The 21,060-nt window shown below is 44.8% G+C and overlaps 1 protein-coding gene across 1 annotated transcript; it reads left to right on the plus strand.

Annotated features, from left to right (window-relative positions):
* Positions 1-1,879: 1,879 nt before the first annotated feature.
* On the plus strand, positions 1,880-13,265 carry plppr3a (phospholipid phosphatase related 3a). The gene is made up of 9 exons (XM_028395894.1): positions 1,880-2,207; positions 5,722-5,825; positions 6,090-6,275; positions 6,874-7,003; positions 7,611-7,806; positions 8,889-8,946; positions 10,256-10,429; positions 11,211-12,035; positions 12,321-13,265. The coding sequence occupies exons 2-9, from the start codon at positions 5,745-5,747 to the stop codon at positions 13,263-13,265; spliced, it is 2,595 nt and encodes an 864-aa protein (XP_028251695.1). The 5' UTR covers positions 1,880-2,207; positions 5,722-5,744.
* The last annotated feature ends 7,795 nt before the right edge of the window (positions 13,266-21,060 follow it).

The following is a 21,060-nucleotide window of genomic DNA, read 5'->3' on the forward strand; positions in this document are numbered from 1 at the left end:
GTGTGTCTGCGTGTGCATGAATGCCTGCATTAGCCATGCAAACAAGCACGTGTGCTGCATTTGTCTGGTTGCAGAGACACTCGGCCTTTTGCTCAGATGGAATAATTGGGTCACATGTGTGAACAGCAGTCAAGAAGAATTTTAATCAAACTTAAGAATCCCCAACGTACAACCCCTCCCGGCAATCAATTACCATCCAACTGGATTTAATAGTAAAGACTGCTGATAATGCACTAAACAGGGTTTGTGATGTCTGATTCTCTCAACTTCTACAACTGTGTAACCAACATCCACCATGTCGAGGAGTGTGTGGTGTGAGTGGTCCGTGGGCAGCAGAAACGAGTGTTCAACCACCTACACCTCACATGTCTCCATCCCTCCCTCTCTGTGGTGCTTTGTCTTGTAGGTAAATAGGAGCCAGGCACTGTGAGTGATGAGTTTATTAGCTCCCGCCAGCTGTGACCAACCCTGGGGTATTATTGGTGGGGTGGCTGTATTGGTGTGTGTGTGTGTGTGTGTAATGTTGTTGGGGTGGGTGCCTTGGGCAGCAGGGGGAGATGAGATGAAGGAGGGGAGGGTGAACGCAGGGGAGGGAATAAGAGAGGCGAGGGACTACCCCATGAGAACCAGAGAAACTCCCTGGCAACTGGAGACAGGATCAACACTAAATGGGGCGCCCCCATTCATCTAACACTGTGCAGTGACACAGAGCCAAATGACAGAGATGGAGAGAGAGAGGGGGGGGAGAAAGGGGAGAGGTAGGGTGGGGGTGTGCAAATATCTGAATGAGAGTAAAAGAAAAAACCACATGGGGGCCACTGGTCAGCAGGAGACTTCCTGCCTGTGCACAGTGTCCCTGAACGCGGCACCATGTCAGACAGACGTGTTGTGCTGGAAATGTTTAAGACCAGGTTTTAAAGCCGCATTAAGAATTGATAACCGTGAGAGCAGCAGAAGATATAGATCTCCTATATGCACACGTGAAAGCGCGCCACCAACACAACACGTGCGCCCATGTGCGCGCCACAGCCGCTTCTTTGATGTTAATTGCCGCAGTGTCATTCGTGATGAGTCAGTGAATCGCAGAGGTGTCTGTGGGGCTGTTGTACGGTGCATGCGTCCGTGCGTCCTCCTCCTGGCGGGATCTAAATGCACCAACAGTGGTCATCCGCCTGCCACACCCTTCAGAGTAAACAAAGGCGGCCACAACTGAACCACCGTCCCTGGGTGGTGGTGGTGGTGGAGGTGGTTGAAGTTCAGGGGACTTGATGGAATTTTTAGATGCAAGCGGCGCATCTGACACCGAGTCTGATATTATAATTACTGTGAAATTGGCTCTTGCTTTTAGATGTGAGGTTATCTCCTATATAAGCCGCCTCCTCACTTTTACGCACGCATGCACACGCTACGTTTTACACCTTAACACACACACATGCGCACACACAATCCAAAAATCTACCCCTTTGTCTTCTTGGCCGCCTAACGGCAGTAGCCCCGACACAGGAATTCAGCAGGGGAATGGAAGAGAAGCTCGTATGTGTGGACCAGACTGTCTCCTCCCCCCACCACCATAAGCGCACACACACCACAACTCTCTCCTCCCCCTGTAACCCCCCCCCCCCCTCCTCCACACCCCTACTCGCCCCCCACGCCTTTGTGTGTGTATGTGCGCGCCGTGAAGCTGACTGCGTACCCGAAAACCGTGTGACGGATGCTGTGCATATGAAATCTGAAATTTATCTGTGTTGCATATTATTGTGGGAAATTGGAAAAACCGGGTAGGTGCAAATTAAAAAAGGGGGAGGAACCGGTGGACGCACGTGAATCTCTCACTTATCCAAAGCCAGGAAATAGAAAGGAGAGGAGAGGAACGCGTTAACAGCAAGTGCGGCAAATTGGACTTTCCACCATCAGCAACCATCCTCTCTCCTCCTCTCCTCTGTCTCTCGTCATCCCTGCTCCTTCTTCTGTGTGGCTCTCCTCACTTATTCCCCTCATTCTCCTATAGTCTCCTTCAGTGATCCCATCATAGCTTCACGCCGGAGCGCTCCCTTTACATTTTAGTCAGGCTTTTGGATTTCGGGGTGACTCTGGAGAAGATGGATTAAAGGGACGGTGCACCGCAAAACTGGAGCAGCACGCACGACCACGCCGAGGGGGAAGGGGGCGACGGGACTCGGTGAATTCACGGAGCCCCCGGGATAGAGGTGAGTGATGCCCGGTACTATTGTGGCTTTCTCTCCCTCCCTCACCTTCCCCTCTCTCTCTCTTCCTCCCTTCCTGCACGCAGCCCCCAGAAACACTTACCTCGCCTGCTGGCACAAGCTGAGAGGCGAGCGAGGAGAAATCAGCACATGGTTTTCACGTTTCCATAATTGATGATCTCATACGCAATCGGCTGATTTCTGCTCGTAGATTCTAAATCCCCTCCACCCACCCACCCCACATGTGATCAACAACAATTAGAGCAAATTGCGTGTTCAGATTAACACTTTTCCTCCATGATCTGATTCAATGGTGGCTGGTCTGTTTGCCTCACTGTAAAGGCAGGTGTGTTAAGTTGGGCTTCACCCTCCTCCTCCACATCAGGTGGAGCATATGGCCCATTATGTCTGTTAATTGCCCAGCAGTGGACGTGGCTGTCCAGCACAGTAACTTTGGTGAAGGATGTATGAATACAGAGGCTCATTGTAAAATGGATAAGCTGCACATGTTTGTGGACCAGAGGTCATACAAGGAGCAGCAACTGTACAGCAGGGATTATGATTTTAATATTAACTCTTTTTAGTGTTGAGCACTTAACTATACTCTACTGTACCAGCCATAATGGAAATAATATGGTGATTTTAGATGTCTATATTTAGGTTGGATTTAAATGAGTGTCTTTCTGATTATCATATAATATTATTTACAATAATGATGTTTGGAGAAATGATCTTATATCATTAACACACATCAGGTTTTCCACTTCATCAGTGTTAGCTCTCCTGAATCTTTGACCTTATTTTCCCTTTTTACTGGCTTCAAGCAGCAGTGTGACGTCTTTTTTCCCACAATAAAACTCCCACATTAGTAAACTAACTTTTTCTTTACATTACTGCCACTGCGACTAAGTGAGAATAGAAAAATCTATCGTTTTAAGCAGTTATTAGTATATGTATTTGTAACATATTATGTCTGTACATCATGCTGTCACAAGTTACAGCAGTATAAAAACAATAGTCGGGACACAAACTAAATAAAAACTATTCTATCAATTGACTATTTTTGAAACTTTTCTATGTAAAACAGGTAAATATGTAAATATATATAATATTTTTGTTTTGTTTTTTTTTACTGGCAAAGCTGTTTATTGACAAGAGAATTGGAAAATTGCTACTAAAGGATGCTGAATGGCCTAATCTGCCCTCTTTAGACAACCTCCAGCAGACCTTACATACCTCCTCCTCCACTGTGGCATTTGTATCCAGGCCCTTCCTTTAATTTGTTACCCATCTGTACATTGAAGCAGACTTACAAGTCTCAACACCCCCACCCCCAACCTCTCTGTGTTGGTGGTTACTCTCTGTCAGACAGGCTGACAGACTGTTTCTCTCCACCGCAGGCTATAACAGCCCACCTCACTCACACACAGACACACAAGACAGTGTGTCCACAACACTGCTTAGGCCGTACAGACACGTCCATGATGTTTGCAAGCACAAGCAGCTCAGTCTGCACACATATGATGTGACCCAGAGGACAAATGCTGGTGTAAGAGATAAACGAGACCCTTTCTCCAGTCGAGAGCCTCATTCTTTGTGTGTGTGTGTGATGTGAGCTGGGGTGAGGTTTAAGTGCTGACTGGAGTAGGTCACTGAGACCAAGCAGCTGGGAGTGTGAGACTCAGGTCCCAGTGTCTTCCTAAGCTGCTCTCAGCCACACTGGAATCCATCCATCCATCCCCAATATCCTCTCCGTCTCTGATCCGCAAACCCCCCTCCCTGCTTAACCCCACACTATCATACAATACACACACACACACGTTATTTTGCCTTTTTTATCATTCTTTCTTTGATCCGTGCTTATCTTGTGCTCTCTTCTTCTCTCCTTTCCTCTCCTCTCCAATACATTTCTAGCAGTCATGGAAATTAGACTGTGGAAGTCTTTGATTCCCTGTGCCTTACATAGCCTCGGGGTCAGGCCCTGTTATCTTGGTGAGAAACAGGGAGACAGAAACACACAGACAGAAAGGAGGATGGAGAGAAACGTGTAATAAAAAGAGGGACAGATAGAGAATGAATTATAGTTCAAGGTAAAAAAAGCAGAGGCATGAGAATTTGTTGACAGATATACTGCAAGAAGACCAAACTGTGAAGAGACAGAAAGATGCGAGGGGAGCCTGTGAGAGAGAAAGAAGCAAAGCTACACGGACAATGAGAGACAGGGAGGTGGAAGATAACAGAGTTACAGATGTCTAGACAGCTTTCAGAAAATATAAGTGTTCTGAATGGTGATGGAGGTAGTATTTTTGGATTAAAGCTACAGATGTTTCTTTGAATATGAACATTTTATGTGCCAATTATACCAACGCTCCTTCTTTTCCTTGTGCATGTTAAATTGTCCAGTAGAGACTCATCAGCATGGTAGACTAAAAATGGCAGAGAGACTTGTCACAAAAGCACATTGCTAAAGCAAGAATGTCCCAAAGTGCAGCAGGGATGAAGTCGTTTTTGTAGACCGTGGAAGATGCAAGCATGTCACCCTCTCACATCGTGCTATAAATGAACCACAGTCAATTCACAAACACATCAGCACCAGGTTTGCTGTAAAACGTGACCTTGTGTCAGCCACAGACCTGACGTCAGGCTCCAGGGTTTCAGCTTTGGTTCGCTCCATTGTAAACCAACACAAGCGCTTCCTCTGCATCTTAATTTAATATGCTTCCTCTACCATACGTCTCATTTCTGACTTTATTGGCAATCAATCTATGCCGTTCATAGTAATGATAAATTATTTAATCTGAGTTATAGTAAATCAATACTGGTAAGGCAAAAGCAACCTACTGTGTGGATAAATAAATACACACCCTGTTGGATATTGGTAAATGAGGTCAAAAGGAAAGTGTTGGAAGTCAGATTGGGAGGAAAGGGGAAGGATAAATGGAATGTGATTGAGAAGCAGCGATAAGTAAAATGGGACAAGGAGAGGTGGAGAGGGTCGAGAGAGAGAGAGAGAGGGAGAGAGAAGAATGGAGAATTGGGTAGAGGACAGAGATTCAGAGATAGGACAAGCAAGAAATGTGGAGCTGTAGGGAAAGCTGTGAATATTTAACTCTGTTTAGTTTTCCATTTGGGCCCTTGGCTCTTGCTTCTCTCTGAGGCCTGCTGGCTGCCTACAGGTTACTGATAAGAGTTTAGTGTGTTCACAGCTGTTTGGGATGTTTAAAGAGCTTCCTCTTTAAACTGGAACTTTAATTTTTTTCTCATTTTATTCTAACACTAACACATATGTGAATAAATGTTTCTTTTTCTTTTTCTTCAAACGAATGTATTTCAGTTTTTGCTGTATGAACCTTAGTCTTTGAAATCCTCTGAACCGATGTTTCATTCATCATCCGTCCAGGCCTGGCAGAAGTTTGAACATCTTTTTGATGCTCTCAGAAATATTGATATTGGAATCCCATGAAAGCGCTCTAAAACTCAGCTCTGACGTCTTCTTTGCAATCTGTTATCCCAACAGGCTGTGATTGGTCCCACCCCAAGATGACATCCCCCAAAAACAAAGCCAAGAAGAAACCGCCCAAAGACAGCATGACGCTGCTGCCATGCTTTTATTTTGTAGAGGTATGTGTAGATGGATTGGATGTACCAGCGAGTCAAATTTTTATTATACTATAGCATTATTATATGCCTGCAGTAACTCTGTCCACTGTGGGATCAATCTGACCCTTTGATTTATCAATACAATGTATTCCTTTCCTCTTTGTGTAGTAAAACATGGATGAATCACTGCATGAATCACTCCTGCCTGAGCAAATACTAAATGCTGTGCTCGTTTTTGTCCTTGGCCTTGTGTGTGTGTGTGTGTGTGTGCTCATTCCTGTCCAGCTTCCCATCGTCCTGTCCTCCTTGGTGTCCCTGTATTTCCTGGAGCTGACAGATGTGCTGTCCCCGGCGATGGTGGGCTTCCGCTGCCACGACCGTGACCTCTCCATGCCCTACGTGGAGACGGGTGATGAGCTCATCCCTCTGTTAATGTTGCTGAGTTTGGCCTTCGCCGGTCCGGCAGCTTCTGTGAGTCAATCGCATGCGTTACTGTTAAACAAACACCTTCACAGATGGTTACTGTAATAATATCTTACACATGTTTGTGTACTTAAAGGTGCGAGTGTTACACAGAAAATCCTTCGTTACAGACAAATCCGTTACAGACACAAACATGCAAACGCACAGCTTCCTGAATGCTCACAAAGCAAATTCAATCTCATAGGATCGATGGACACATTGATAAATATACACCTGACGTTCCCATAAACATCATCAAACATGCCACGGCCCCACTAATCGATACACACACACACACACACATAAGTGCACAGGCACACACACCGCTAATCCATCTGCAGCATGGAGCGAAGTGGACCTCTCCAGCTCTCATCTATCACTCTGATTGGAAGTGATCACTATTCAATAGCACCTTGCTTCCATTTTCTCCCAGTTGCTCTCTCTCACCATAGATCACAATCACACATTTATATGTGACATTAATGGCACGCTTACACCTTTTTTTCTATTTTCTCTTTTTTCTTTGTCTTGTTTAGATTTAAGCATCAAACGAAAACAAAAATTTCCATACCATTTTGTTTTTGTCTCCTTCTGCTTCTGCCTCCAGATTATGATGGGGGAGGGCCTGATGTACTGTATGCAGTCTAAACTGAAGTCTTGTCCCAAGTCGGAGGGCAGTATAAACGCTGGAGGCTGCAGCTTCAACTCCTTCCTACGCAGAACCGTGCGCTTCGTTGGTGCGTCTGACTGCCGGTCCTTTCGGGGGGTTTTGGGGGGGGGGGTGCTTGTTGGAGTTAAGGTCACATTCTCATGTACTACATGTACATACATGTATGATCCTAATAGTATTTACAAGGCTCCTCCTTTAACACGATGCACTGCTGACTGCAGATTTGTTATATTTTTTAATTTTCTGTCCACTTTCTACAAACTGTTACTACTTATTTAGTCGCTCAGGCAAGTCTGCTGTCAGTGGTTTGGAGCAAAGTGTATTTTAAGATGAAAATCTGTTTTGGCTCAGACAAATTATTACACTTACAAGCTAAGCCTCCAACTTTATTCCACTTTATGGAGAAGGGAAATAAGCTAATTACATGCATTAAATGAAGGATGACTTAAAGTGAAACAGGCATGATATAATACTCTACAAGACATACCTTGAGGCAACGTTTGAGCTTTGAAGTGGAAAGAGTAATTAATTCACCTTGCCAAATTTCACTTGTCTGCTCAGAAGCTTCACCGAAGGCTTGTGGTGTCACATCAGAGGGGAAGCCACCGGGTGGCTTTTAGTTCATGTACCCAAGGCTGCTTTTACCATCTCTGCCTCTTGCATCCCTCCCTCAGGTGTTCATGTATTTGGTCTCCTGGCAACAGCCCTGGTGACAGATGTCATCCAGTTAGCCACCGGGTACCACACCCCTTTCTTCCTCACCGTCTGCCAGCCCAATTACACAGCCCCGGGAGTGTCATGTGACAACAATGCTTACATCACCCAGGACATCTGCATGGGGAAAGATCAGTATGCTATAATGTCAGCTAGGTAAGACACACACTTTATTTCAAAATCTACCTATTTTTAGTGTATTAAAATTACAATAAATATGGAGTGTGGAGAGTATTTGATGCTTCTCAGTAGGTGTAAGTGTTCCCAGCAGCAGCACCTTTGCTGCAGGTGCTACTGTATGTCTGCATTTGGCTTTTGCAGGTACTCCTTAGCAGTTAGTTTGTTACCAGCAGGCAGAGATCAGACAAACAGGCTCCAGCATGTGTGTAAGAGGCGTAATAAGCGCATACACACAGGAAAGATTACTGCTAAACAGAGATGATACAGGGATAATCCTCCAGTACTAGTACAAATCCACTTTTTAGTACTTCAATACTTGCGGGGAGTGGGATCCACTTCCCTATATTTCCTAACCCCAAAACCCTAAGGAAGAATTACACATGGGGTATCACCTGACATAGCTCTCCCATAAATCCTGCTCTGTAATGGTTCCTTACTATCTACTTCAGCAAGTGTTTACTGTTTCATTCATTGACTACCTGTTAGTCAATGTGATTGACGGGAGGCTAGAATTTGGAGTCTTCATGCTTTCACGTTGGACTTAGGGCTGCCTGCTCACTGTCCCCTTCTTGTGTCTTGTTTGCTATTATGCACAGGCTGGTGCTAAATGGTTAGCATGCTAACTTTATTAGATTAGTACCTATCTCTTTTTGCCCCCTAAGGTGCATGGCACTGATGGATATAAATAAAGGGCGTTTTAATAAGGCAAATAAAAAGAGATTCCTGACTCGCTTCTAAAAAACAGCTTTGGCCCCGGTTCACTCACTATCTCCTAACATTCCCACTAATGCCCCGTGGTATTCTGTTTGTGTTTATTAAAGCTCACATCCGCAACGACAGGCTCTCAGTTCGACAAACACCTGGTCGGGAAGGTGCACAGGTTTTAATGTCAAATGTCATCCTGACATCTCACACAACAAGAACAGCCGTGACAGGTTAATTCAGGTTTATCCAAGAGGCAATAAACAGGCACGGATTTTTATGAAAACATGAATCTTTCTCTTTCATAATCTGCCTTTTTACTTGTAACTGTATCCCCCTTTTTGTCCCCCTCATAGGAAAACATTTCCATCCCAGCATGCAACGCTGTCTGGCTTCGCTGCTGTGTATATCTCTGTAAGCACTTACTTTCTTGCTCTATGATTTGATGACTATGCATGATGAATTTTTTTAAATGTGTGCATTTAAATCACTGTAACTGTAGAATAACACCTAGTTTAGTTGATACCTTAATTAACGGTGCACTGCAATTATCTGTATTCATGGTTATTATAGAAGATGTGTTGCAGGATTCATAAAATATAATCTTGCATTTTGAGAAAGCAGTAATTGCATTGCACTGAGAGACTTCCAGATTGCAAATGATCTTCAGGCCAAGTAGACATCTAGAAAAAAAACATGAGCCATCTTTTGTGGTCAGATTTCATCGTTCGTCGTTACATCCGGGCACATATTGCTTGTAATTTTAGCCCTTTTGCTATCTGCCTCCAACTGTAGCAGTATGTGAACTGTACAGCAAAGTAGCACTGTCATTTGTCCATGAGGTAACACCCTCCCACGCACACACACACACACAGAGAGACACACTCCTCCGCCATCGGCCGTTACAACCTACTGGCCACATCACTGCTGCTTCGCTGGGCGCAGTGTGTGTGCTCATTAAAGCTCACTAGACAGATTTCTGATGAGAAAAGTCCTGGGTGGAGGAAGAGGAGGAGGATTAAAGCAGCTGTTTGGGTTGCTAGAGTTACAACATGTGTCTCAACTGTGCACTGATACCAGCTTCTTTTTTTTATTTACACAAATAATTTATAATAAGGAAGATCCCCGCAGGAGGCAGGTAGAAAATCTGCACTGTATAAAACTGAAATCTATACATACTGACAGATTTTCCCTCTTGCTTGAGGAAATGCTAATTTTTTTATGCTCAATACTTGATGGACAAGCTTGTTAAAAAAAGGCTACTTTTTTTGCAACGCCTGCTGTTCTGTCACTCAGCTGTCCTCCACTTTATGTTACGGAAGTATGGTGTGCATGCAAAGCATATGAATGCACAGAAACTGTAAATATATTCTCTTCCTCTCTGCCTCTGCAGCTCGGTCATCTGCTCATTGTCAAAGAATATGAATCACTTAACCTCAAAGGAGGCATTGAAATTATTCGTTGTGCAGAAAAAAAGGCTACTGATCCAGCTTGTTATCAACAATATCTTTAAATGGATAGATACATTATGACAGGACAGTTATACAGGATATCAAGGAAAGAGGATACATCATTAGCTTAGCGCAAATAGATTAAGCCGGGCTAGAATACTCAGATTAATATCTGCAACACATCTTGAACATAAAATGGCAGCTCACATTTTACAAACTGCTCCTTTAATGTGTCTGTCCTTTGCTGAATTATTGTTTATCTCTGTCCCCAGATGTATTTCAACGCCAGCATCAACAGTACGACTAAGCTGCTGAAGCCACTGCTGGTGTTTGCATTCTGCATGGCAGCGGGCCTCGCTGGCCTGACACAGATAACTCAACACCGCAGTCACCCGATTGACGTCTACGTGGGATACCTCATAGGAGCCGGCGTCGGCGTCTACCTGGTTAGTCAAATGTGACTCCAGATTATATCCTGTAGGTTGGAGGAACCGGCAAAAGTAAAAGTGCTCAAGTTTCTTTGCTACTTTTAAGATAATTTTATGATATTAAAATTTGCTAAGAGGCATTTGAGTTTGTGAATTGAGTGCCAGCATATGTTTGTATGCACTTAGGGATTTGTTTTGTCCCCAGGGAGTAGTTAGCAGTCAGCATGCAGCATGGTAGGAGTGACATAAATAGATTTTTTTTTAAATAAAGACTGAATTGTCCCATTGTATTATTTTAACACTCTCCCAGCATGTGCTAAGAAATGCGTCTTGTTTTCATCACCTCTCCTCCATGTGTGTGGCTTCCATACTTTTCTCTCCCTAGTTTTTTTGGCAGGCTATATATAGCTTTTTCTATTACGGAAAGAAGGAAGAGAGAATGAATAATCCGATAAGAATTCTCTGGAACAATTTCACACTTCATTTTAGGGAAACTTGTCGTTGCCATTCTCCACGCTTCCCTCTTTTTTTCTCTCTCCTTTCACGTTTTCAGAGGGGGAGCATTTCCTCCTGTCATTAAAGGATGAAGAGAGGAGGGAGAGAAACTGATTCATGCTGACCTTAAATGAAACAGTAGGAAGAGAGATGCCTATTCATGCACACTCTTCCCACTAATAGAAAAATCTCATTTCTTTCCCTCCCAAAGATTAAAGAAAATACATTTTCACACTTTAGTCTTTATTCTAACATTCTGAGGATCATTTATTTCTCCTCACTGTATTCTGTTGTCCTTTGTTAGGCTGTGTATGCAGTGGGAAACTTCAAAGCATCAGAGGAAGACGCTCCCCCTTTCCACAGACTGGCCCAAACCCAGCAAAAGGACGGTCTGAGGGTGTTGAGCCAGCGGAGTCATGACTCCCTTCACAGGAAGACTCCCAGGGTGTCTGAGAGCAGAGAGGAGCTGGGGGCAGGCCTGGGGTCCGGAGCGCGCAGTAAGGTAAGGAGGGAGAAGGCGTCCCTGGCCTCTCTGAAGCGAGCAAGCGCTGACGTGGAGCTCCTGGCAACTCGAGGTCCCATGGGCAAGGAAACCATGGTAACATTCAGTAACACCTTGCCCCGTGTTGCAAACGGGAACAGCCCCATCTCCCCCTCTGAGGAGCCGGTCGGCACGCAGCGTCACATGACCTTCCACGTGCCCTTTGACCCCCAGAGGTCTCGGCAGCTGGTGACAGAGTGGAAGCAACGCTCGCTGGAGCTCCGCAGCCAGAGCTCACGAGATGAGGAGGAAGAAATGGATGGAGGAGTTGAAGGAGGAACCGCCTCAGGAGAAGTAGGCGACCAAGGGATGCCTTCATCTCTTTATCCCACTGTACAAGCTAGCAGCAGCAGCAGCACACCAGCTGGAAGCAGGATAATGGTGGCTCCTCCTCTTGTTCACATCCCTGAGGAGGCCACCCGGCCACCGCCTGTCTCCCCTAAGAGTGCCAAGACGCGTGCCAAGTGGTTGTCACTGACAGAGGGAGGAGGGGTGAAAGAGCCCGGAACAGGTCCTATAGCAGTGTCCACTCCACGCGTCCCCAACACACAGCCCAACCAGCTACCCAGCCAACAAAGAGTCACGCAGGTGAGGCAGAAATTAGCTCTGCAAATGAGCTGAACTACATTCACTTGAGAAGCAATCTTTAAATGGCACGCAGCCAGTTGAAACATATTTAGTTTAGACAGGGGAGATTTAACACCTGCCAAGTGCTGTGTACACTACTCACCTATAATTTATTTTGTTGTTGAAATTCAAAACAGGGGTAATTTCACTGATTAGTTTCCACTAAAAAGTCCCATTAGGGTTTGAACACTAATTATATTTGGAGTTAAAAGTCTGATTCTGATGAGATTGTGCTCTGATCTGCAGGTTATAGCCATGTCTAAGCAGCAGGGTGCTGGACTGGTGACTTTGTCCACTAAGACGTCAGAAGGTGGCTCCTCCTCCGGCGGTGGCTCCAACTGTTCCGAGTCACCATATTACCGGATCCCATCTGACCGAGACAGCTGCACTGGAAGCAACCCAGGCAGCATCGCCGGCAGCGGGAGCATCGTCACAATCGACGCTCACGCCCCTCACCACCCAGTGGTCCGTGTCTCTGCCAATAACGGCAAACCGTGGGAGTGGAGAAACACCATCAGTGGTAACATGATGGCCGCCGACCCCTCGGGTGACAAACACCGCGCAGCGCTGCAGCGACAGGACAATGTGAGTCACTACCGGGATTACCGGACTCTCCCAGTGAAAACGGACTCGCTCTGCTCCTCCTCTGCCAGCACCGATGGAGGTGTAGAGCTGCCTCCCCCACCTCTCCCCACCTCTTCCTCCCCTTTGCCTCCACCACCTCAGCTGTTATCGTCCCTGCTTCCACCACCACCCCCTCAGTCGTCTTCCCCCTTACCTCCCCCTCCACACTCTAGCTCCTCACCAATGCCTCCACCTCCCTTTCACTCTGCCTCCTCTCATATGCCTCCGCCTCCTCACCCATCCTCTCAAACATCTCCACCACCCCTCCCATCATCCACTCACATGCCTCCTCCACCTCACCCATCTTCATCCCACTTGCCCCCACCTCTACATCCATCCTCATCCACTCTGCCTCCTCCGCCTCATCCCTCCACCATGCCTCCACTTCCTCACCCATCTTGCTCTAGCATGCTTCCCCCTCCTCCTCACCCTGATTTACTGATAGACAGTCACAGCCAGGCACTGTCCCGCTCCTCCACCCTGCCCCGCCGGCCCTCTGGGTCCGCCCGCAGCCACGCAGAGCAGGAGCACTACTACAAGACCATGCAGAATGAAAGGATGTTATAGTGAAGGGGGAAAGACAACAGACAATATTGTAATATGAAAGACTGGGAAAAACTCTAAAGGAGACACTGAAACTAAGAAGGTTGTGACAGGTGAAACAAGATATGTGACTATGAAAAATTTAAAGACATTCAATCCAGCAGAGGTTGAGGACTATAAGACATTCTGGCAGCTTACAAACTCAGCGGGGATCTGTTTTTTTTTTTTTACTCCCTGCACACATACACTGCCCATAGTCCAGCCCTGTTGACAAAAGACGAAAAGCAAGGGTGAAAATGTAAAAACCCTACTTCACCTCTGGTTTAAGCACACACCCTCTGTGAGTCTCTACGATGCATTCAAAGAAAAAACAGAGGAGGCTGCAGCTAAAAGAGAGATATCACAATGAACGGTCTGGGATTTGCTAAATCAAGTTTCCCATGAGAGAACGGATAAGACTGCGAAAACAAAACAACTACAGGCAATACTTGCTCTTCTTACACGAGCGCAGCTGTTTGGTGTTTCCAACCATTACACACAGAGATTTTGCTCTTGTAACCAGCCGACAAAACCTCTACAAATAAGCTATGAATAAAGGAGAGGACGAATGTTGAGTTCGATGAAAGATTCAACAGTATTATCCACAAAAGCATGACAGTTTTCACCCCTCTAAATAAACAAGCCAAACAGGGAATTTAAGTTTGCAACCAAGCAAACGTGTCACTGTCCACCAGGGAGAGAGAGCCGGCTTAGGAATCATTGCTTCTGGATGGCGATGAGAGAGAAGAGGCATAAGGAGGATCATGCACAGTTGGGCACCCCTATACGGACGTCACTGAATGGATTACTGTTGTAAACATGAGAGGCAATGGAATGGAAAGAGAATTGTTCCTAAAATGAAGAGGGTGGCTGGATCTACACAGCACAGTGAGCCGGGCAGGCGGCCTTTCTTTGCTGTGTGCAAAACCTGCTGCCGAACCGAGCTTGAAGCTGCACCGAGGAGATTAACGTTTGTTTACCAAACCATGCTAGCACACTCTTCGCATTTGGCCCTCTGGCTTGAACACAATAAGTGACGGATGTGTTAATGGAAAGCTGCCCAGCCAACACCAACACAATGACTTAGCAGGTTTGCTTGATACATCAGTAACAAAACAGTCTCAGTTTGTATGGTTGTAAAAAAAATCTCTCATTGAGTGTGCATCCATGTTGTTTTTATCAGGAAAAGCTCTGCAGAGAGACCCAAAATATTTATTCACAACTTATAATATTTCCTTCAGACCCACTCTGCATATCGATTATCCATACATACGTAAGGCAAAACTGGGTTGCTGACAGGTCTCTCACTGATCAACCCTTTATTGAGTATGCCTTATTAGAAAGTGACCACAAGAGTTAAACTTTTATGTCTTTATATATTTCCTTTTTAATTGAATGTTTGAGCAGGGGTTGAACTGTTGGTCAGACTACACAAGCTTAAACCAATGTGTCACTTTGAGCTCTGGAAAATTGTTTACTATCAAGTGAATCAATCATGTAACCTGACACACCAGATGGCTTGTTACACAGAACCATCTGGGAAGTCGTTCTTGGAAATTATTTGACAAATGGCAGGCAGTTTCAAAGACAATACTTGGCAGGTGATTGGGTGAACCATCTGTCTATCACAGGCTGACTTCAACCAATCAGACTGCGTATCGCTGTCGTCATGATGCACAATTATCACACCGAAACCGGCCAAAAGCTGCATAACTGTTAAATGCTCAATTGGCAAGATGGATTGTCGTATGATGTCACAAATCCGGCTGCCTCACAAGGTGATCAATCAAATGGTCAATCAGTGAAATAATGCTGAGCCCTGATGTTATTCACTACTATGAGTGAGGAAGACAGGCAGCACCTGTTCTTCCTACGTGGCCATGCCTCTTGTGTGTATTTACAACGTTGTATAAAGTTCAGTTCAGTTTTTATGTCAGGAGATATTTCAATAAGTGCTTTATTTTAGACCATAATTTGATCACGTTTTTAATAAAATACAGACACACAGGTGAAGGATACATGAGCTGGTTTTGTAAAGTTGTGCTAGGAAAGAGGCTTTGTTAAATGGATCAAGTTGTATTTTGTAGTGGCGCTCCTCACCTGAGGGGCTGGTAGATAGAGTTTGCTCGTCAGTTTGTGCTGCATGTGTGTACGAGCGTGTGTTTGTGTGTTTTTTTTTTTTTTACTTCTGTGCTTCAAGTCTGCGCCGTTACCTTTTGGACAGACAGACGACGCTGGTGATTATCGTACTACTTTGCCCCATTTTGACTGTAAAAATACTTGACATTACCTAACATTATTAATACTCTTACTATTCCACGGTCCACTTTTATGGACTAATGTTTTCTATCTGTGGTGATGTGTTACATTAATAACCTGATTGAATAAAAAAAAATAAGACTTCTTAACTGAGGCTTCATCTTGTGGTACTTGAAAGCGGAGCAGCGGGTGTATATGTGACACGGCTCGAGAATAGAGAGAGAGGGTCAATGCTGCCGCAGCTTTTACCGCCACTCTAATGAAAAGGATCTTCTCCATTGATTCCTGGCTTATGAGAACCCTCATGCTCATTCATGCAAACACAACTACCCACAGCATGGCGGATGTAGTGCAGACACATTTACAGTACAACATTTGCTCCTTTCCTGTGGTCTAGTGTCGGGTTTCCATAATGAATTCTGTTGGTCTGTCCCAGATGACCTGCAGGGATGCAGCATTGGCTAAAACCTATGCATTTCTCTATGTGTGTGTGTAAGAAAATGTGTGTATTTTTGGCAACATTTGAGCATGTACACGTTGGCTTATTCATAGAAAAGGTATTGCATGACTGTATGCGTTGAGGTGCACTTGTGCATACATGAGCTGAGCTTTTTTATGCATGTGCATAAAACTGCTGCATGGTCCAGATGTTGTGAGGTTGTGTGTGTCCATTCAGATATGTGTCAGTTTTGGGCATTTTTCCTCTGTTTGAATGCATATCTTGACTGTTTGTGTCAGCATGTATGCATATTTGTGTGTGTCCAGTGCTGTGGAGCATTGAGCTGTGTGATGAGGTAGTGGGGGGGCAGATGGTGTACTGAGGCCTGAGGACAGTCAGCCTGTCCATGACTCACACTCAGCAAGCCAGCAGCTCTTCCCCTCTCTCTCTCTCTCTCTCTCTCTCGCTCTCTCTTTCTGTGTCTTCTCCCCTCTCTCTCCTTGGTGGCCCAGAAAGCACAGCACAACAAGTGTGTATGTGTGTGTGACTGCGGGAGGCAACAGAAAATGCGGACTGAGCTGTCTGTATGTGTCTATTTTTGTGACCGTGTGTGCCGTGTGTATATGTCTATATTTGTGTGTGTGTGAGAGAGAGAGAGAGAAAGAGCTGCTGTCCAGGGGAAGCTGCTGACATCCTTTTCAGGACTGATTTACCACTGCAGCACAGCACAAAAGCCCTTTGTCCAATGCTCCACTTTTATCTTCACTTTGTCATCATTCTACCTACTGTCATCTCACCCAGCTTCTTCTGAACCTTCACACATGGGTTTTGGAGCTTTTATCCTGAACCTTCTCAGCTCTCAGTTTCTGGAATGAGGGATTAGGATTCTCAGGGTTCAAAAAGATCACTTTCAGTCCAATCAATAGGCTATAGGGAATCATTTCTCTGACGTGGAATACTTGTCACACCCCTTCTAGAATTCCGCCATCTAATGGTTAAAGGAGCCGTGTTTTACAACCCTCTTGAAGCGCTTAATTACAGAAAGGAAGCAAAAGTGATGCTTTTGTATTCCCACTGTGAGACAGTTATAAAATGTTTAGCCTTGGATCCACAGTAAATTAAATTAATCTCCCAAGGGCCTGTTAAACCCTGTTAGAAATCCTGTCATTTGTCGAGCCACCAGACACAGATACACAGATCTTATAGTGAGTTTCCTCAGGATCCTAGATGATAACCTGCTTTAATGCGCCTGTCGATCGTCTACCACCACCTCAGCTGGAGGCTAAGGCTGACATTTTCAAGAGGCTGGAGTAGCTGTAGCTTTATTTCCTATGCTTGTTTCTAACCAGGAGTCTGGAACATGATGGTAAATCTATATTTCATAAGTTTTTATTGAACAGAACAAAAAAAGACTTAACTGCCAAAGTAGTTAGAAGCACATCCACGGCTAGAATTTGCCAATATATTGTTGAGGGGAAGAATTTATCTGCCTCGAGTGGATATATATACCTGAGGATATAGCTCGCTTGCTATTTAGCCCACAGGCTACGGAAGGTGATGAATGCCATAGAAAGCTACCAGCCACACCGTTACAACCCAGCTGGGAGTCTGACATTTTTATAGGGCTGTCTTCACCTTACCAGGGAACCCGCTGCTTTATACGAGCTTTGCTTCAACCCCACAGATTCTTAGATCTTTCTTACACGGCCCATTTTTATTTTATTTTTAGTACTCAGTGCCATGTTCTGTGAGGCGACAGCAGCACTTTGTGCTATCAGCATGCTAGCTTGCTCACCATAACCACGCAGCAGGTGTTAATGTGGTCAAGTGTGTTCAATCACTGCATGCAACATTCAGTATCATTATTTTAGGAAGTTATTAGTAAGTATAATTCCTTAAAAATACTCAGCTTTCAGCTTATTTCATTTAATATGCCTGCTTGGCCCATCTCCTCATGCTTCCCTCAGAACACTGAGGCGATAACCAAAGAGGTGTATCCCCCTCTAACCCCACACGCTTGAGTGCATGCAGAAACACATAAACACACTTACACATTCCCACAAACATACACAGTAAAACTCACTAGAGACTGGTGACACACAAACGCATATTTATACACACTTCTTGCTTTTTGTCTGAGAGGAGGGGGTGCAGTCAGTGCAGTGTGTCTGAGCATGAGCAAGCTGATGTGCTGTGGCCTTATATGCATGAGTAAGAGCGTATACAGTATACAGCTTCAATACCCTGAAGGCTTGGGAATGGGTAGTAACACACTGACACAGTTATCAGACCAGACTAATTGGGTCTGGGACTATGTGTGCATATAGAAAAACTTCTGCCTTAATGTATATGTGAGTGACCCTTTTCTAGGGACCTTATGAGCAATTCTGTATGTATTCTCTTATATGAACAGCCCTCTCCACTGTCTCACCTCGCTCACGTACATATGTCTTCTGGAATTCATAACTATCTCTCCTGCCAGAAACGAAATCTGTCAGATGTGTCAGACTTGTCTATGGAGGCTCTTGGCACAGGATCATGCACTCTTGCATTTATCTGACCCAGTTTCAGTCTTCACATCCCCACGGTTAAGATGCCGAAGGATGTGATGCATAATACACAAAAACATTTAACTAACTCTACAACCCCTCACATTGCAACACAGTTGCCATGACACAATACAAAGCTTCACCAAATAAGCAAATGCATGCATGCAGACTTAGGTGTTTCACTAAATCTGCAAAAAATCCGGTATGAAATTAAAAAAGAAGAAGAAATAAATCAGCTCTGTCGTTAATCCTGTCTAAATCAGTCATCCTGGGAGCATCAATTTAATGAGTAAATTAGAGCGCGGCGGCACTGCGCTCATCTGTACTCCATCCTATTTCATATCAGCTACAAGCAGGGGAGCAGAGACAATAAGTGCATGTGACTTGGTTTAAATGGGCCTGACTGTTCCTGAGTATTTTCTAACCTGGTAGTCATCCTCTGTTTATTCATGATGACAGGAGTAGCGGGCGATGATCAGAGGTTAAAAATCTGAATCATAGTATTCACTGAGTAACAGAACCTGATGAGATACAGAGTTCAGCAGGGAAGGAAGAAAGAAGTAAAGAATATAAGAGGAAGGGCAGGATATTCATAAAGGGATCAAGGACAGAATGGAGCGAGATAAATCGGCAGAAATATACTCTCAAAAGGTGGACCACCATAAAGTGGTTCACAGCAATGATGATATTATCAAGGCAGCAGTCTAAGTGGGCTATAACAGGTGAATAGGGAGTGTAGGATGAGATCTGCTCCACATAGCAGCCACCACTGCTGTGGATTTAAAGGCTGGAGCTGAGCATTCCCATTCCAAATCATGCCTATGGACTGCACCAGTTTGGCTTTCTGTGATGCAGTGATGCAACTATTTTGAGTGGTTTCACCTCTGGTAGGATGACATGGACCCATACAGGGTTAAAAAAATCTCACAGGATGTTTCACCAAAGGGGTGCCTTGACATGTGCTGAATCCACTTCTTTCAGGTACACGTGATGCTTTTGTATTCTCACTTTTAGCTGATTCTGGGTGAGTGGATGGAAATGTTCCTCGGAGATACCCTTGTCTGAATCCTATTGGCTATTGTTTTCATTGTGATGGCAGTGACCCTGACCTCCATGAAGGGGTCATCATCCAGGGTCTCTCTGCCATGTCTGAATTAAGCAGCCCACTTTTTTCACCATTCTGTAAGAAGGAGCACGCTCCCTTAGTCTTACACAATGTTCTCATGGACCTCCGTGGGTGTTAAGCCCTGTGTAAGAGACTGAGGTAGCAAATCAGTGCGCAAAGGCCAATGTCCATTTTCAATGCTATGACTTTATTAGTTTCTTTGTAAGAACTAAATGAATAAATCAAATATTAAAGAAACCTAAAGGCATGAATGGGAAAATGAGGAAAGGCTGAAGAATGGTTGAGTGCCAAGAGGAGAGAGGAGATAAATGTCTTCATGGGTAAAAATAAAAGATCTGTCACTCCACTGTGACTCCCAGTCGAGCCTAAGAATGGATCACTGGCCTCACCGCGATACTCGCTGACCTGCATAACAGCCACCGATTAACACGTTGTCACATCTGATGCCAGTTTGATGTGGCATCAAAAAGAAGAGGGGAGGGGGATGTAGAGAAAGTAAAAACAGAGAAGATTATAGCTCATAGTGTTTGTGTGTGTGTGTGTGGATGTTGTAATGGGACAGTGACAGTAGGTGTGTAACTAATGATGCCACCTATTAGCAGGCCTTTACTACCCACACTCTGCCACTGCATGACCCTCATTATTCCCCTGCGGAGCCATGGCAGCAGCAGATTGATGTATATTTGTGTGCATGTTTAAGAAGACAGAAAGCCTTGTTTAGTGGCAGCATACTGAGAAATATAAAGTGAATTTAGAAAGAGGGGATGCATAAAAGTTGAACGGGGGAAAAAGGCAAATTAGACAGAAGCAAGGTTTTTTTTAAAAAAATGAAAGTGTCAGAGAAAAACAGTATCTTTTGATGTGCTTCAGTGAAACAGCTCATTACAAACCAGAGCTGCAAAAACAAAAAAGTACAAAAAGTCTCCATCTCCCACACACGCCCACATACATTGGCACAACAGCATGGGAGAATACAAAACAATCTACAGTTTGCCCACTCAGGCACGATTGGCATTTTAAAGCACACAATGAGAGACAGAGATGGATGCCGGCGTGGAAAGAGGAGAGCCAAGTGAAACATTTTGGCATTTTTCTGGCCCAGTGCGCTAAGGGTATTCCAGGATGGAGGAAACTCTTTATACTCCTCCTCTCCCCCCACCCTCCTCCTCCTTCTCCTCCTCCTCCTCAGGCCTCAATCTGCCTTTCAGCTCCCTCCTTCAGTCTCTCCCTCTCTCTTATCCATTCACTTTCTCAGCACCCCTCCCCTGTTGTGGATTTCCAGCCGCCTTCTCTAAATTCCACTCGGTTATTTTCATTTTGGGTAATTTTTATTCTGCCGATGTTTATTCATGACCGGGGTTCTGAGAGAGAGATAAGAAGCCAAGTGCTGAGCTGGCCTCGAGGGCT

This window comes from Parambassis ranga, chromosome 22 (genome assembly GCF_900634625.1).
Source record: "Parambassis ranga chromosome 22, fParRan2.1, whole genome shotgun sequence".
Classification (NCBI taxonomy): Eukaryota; Metazoa; Chordata; class Actinopteri; family Ambassidae; genus Parambassis; species Parambassis ranga.

Excerpts from the sequence above, each read along its gene's own strand:
- plppr3a (XM_028395894.1), top strand. The coding sequence starts at position 5,745 with ATGACATCCCCCAAAAACAAAGCCAAGAAGAAACCGCCCAAAGACAGC. Across the intron at positions 7,004-7,610 it reads CAGAACCGTGCGCTTCGTTG|GTGTTCATGTATTTGGTCTC; the intron begins GTGCGTCTGACT and ends TCCCTCCCTCAG. Across the intron at positions 12,036-12,320 it reads GCCAACAAAGAGTCACGCAG|GTTATAGCCATGTCTAAGCA; the intron begins GTGAGGCAGAAA and ends TCTGATCTGCAG.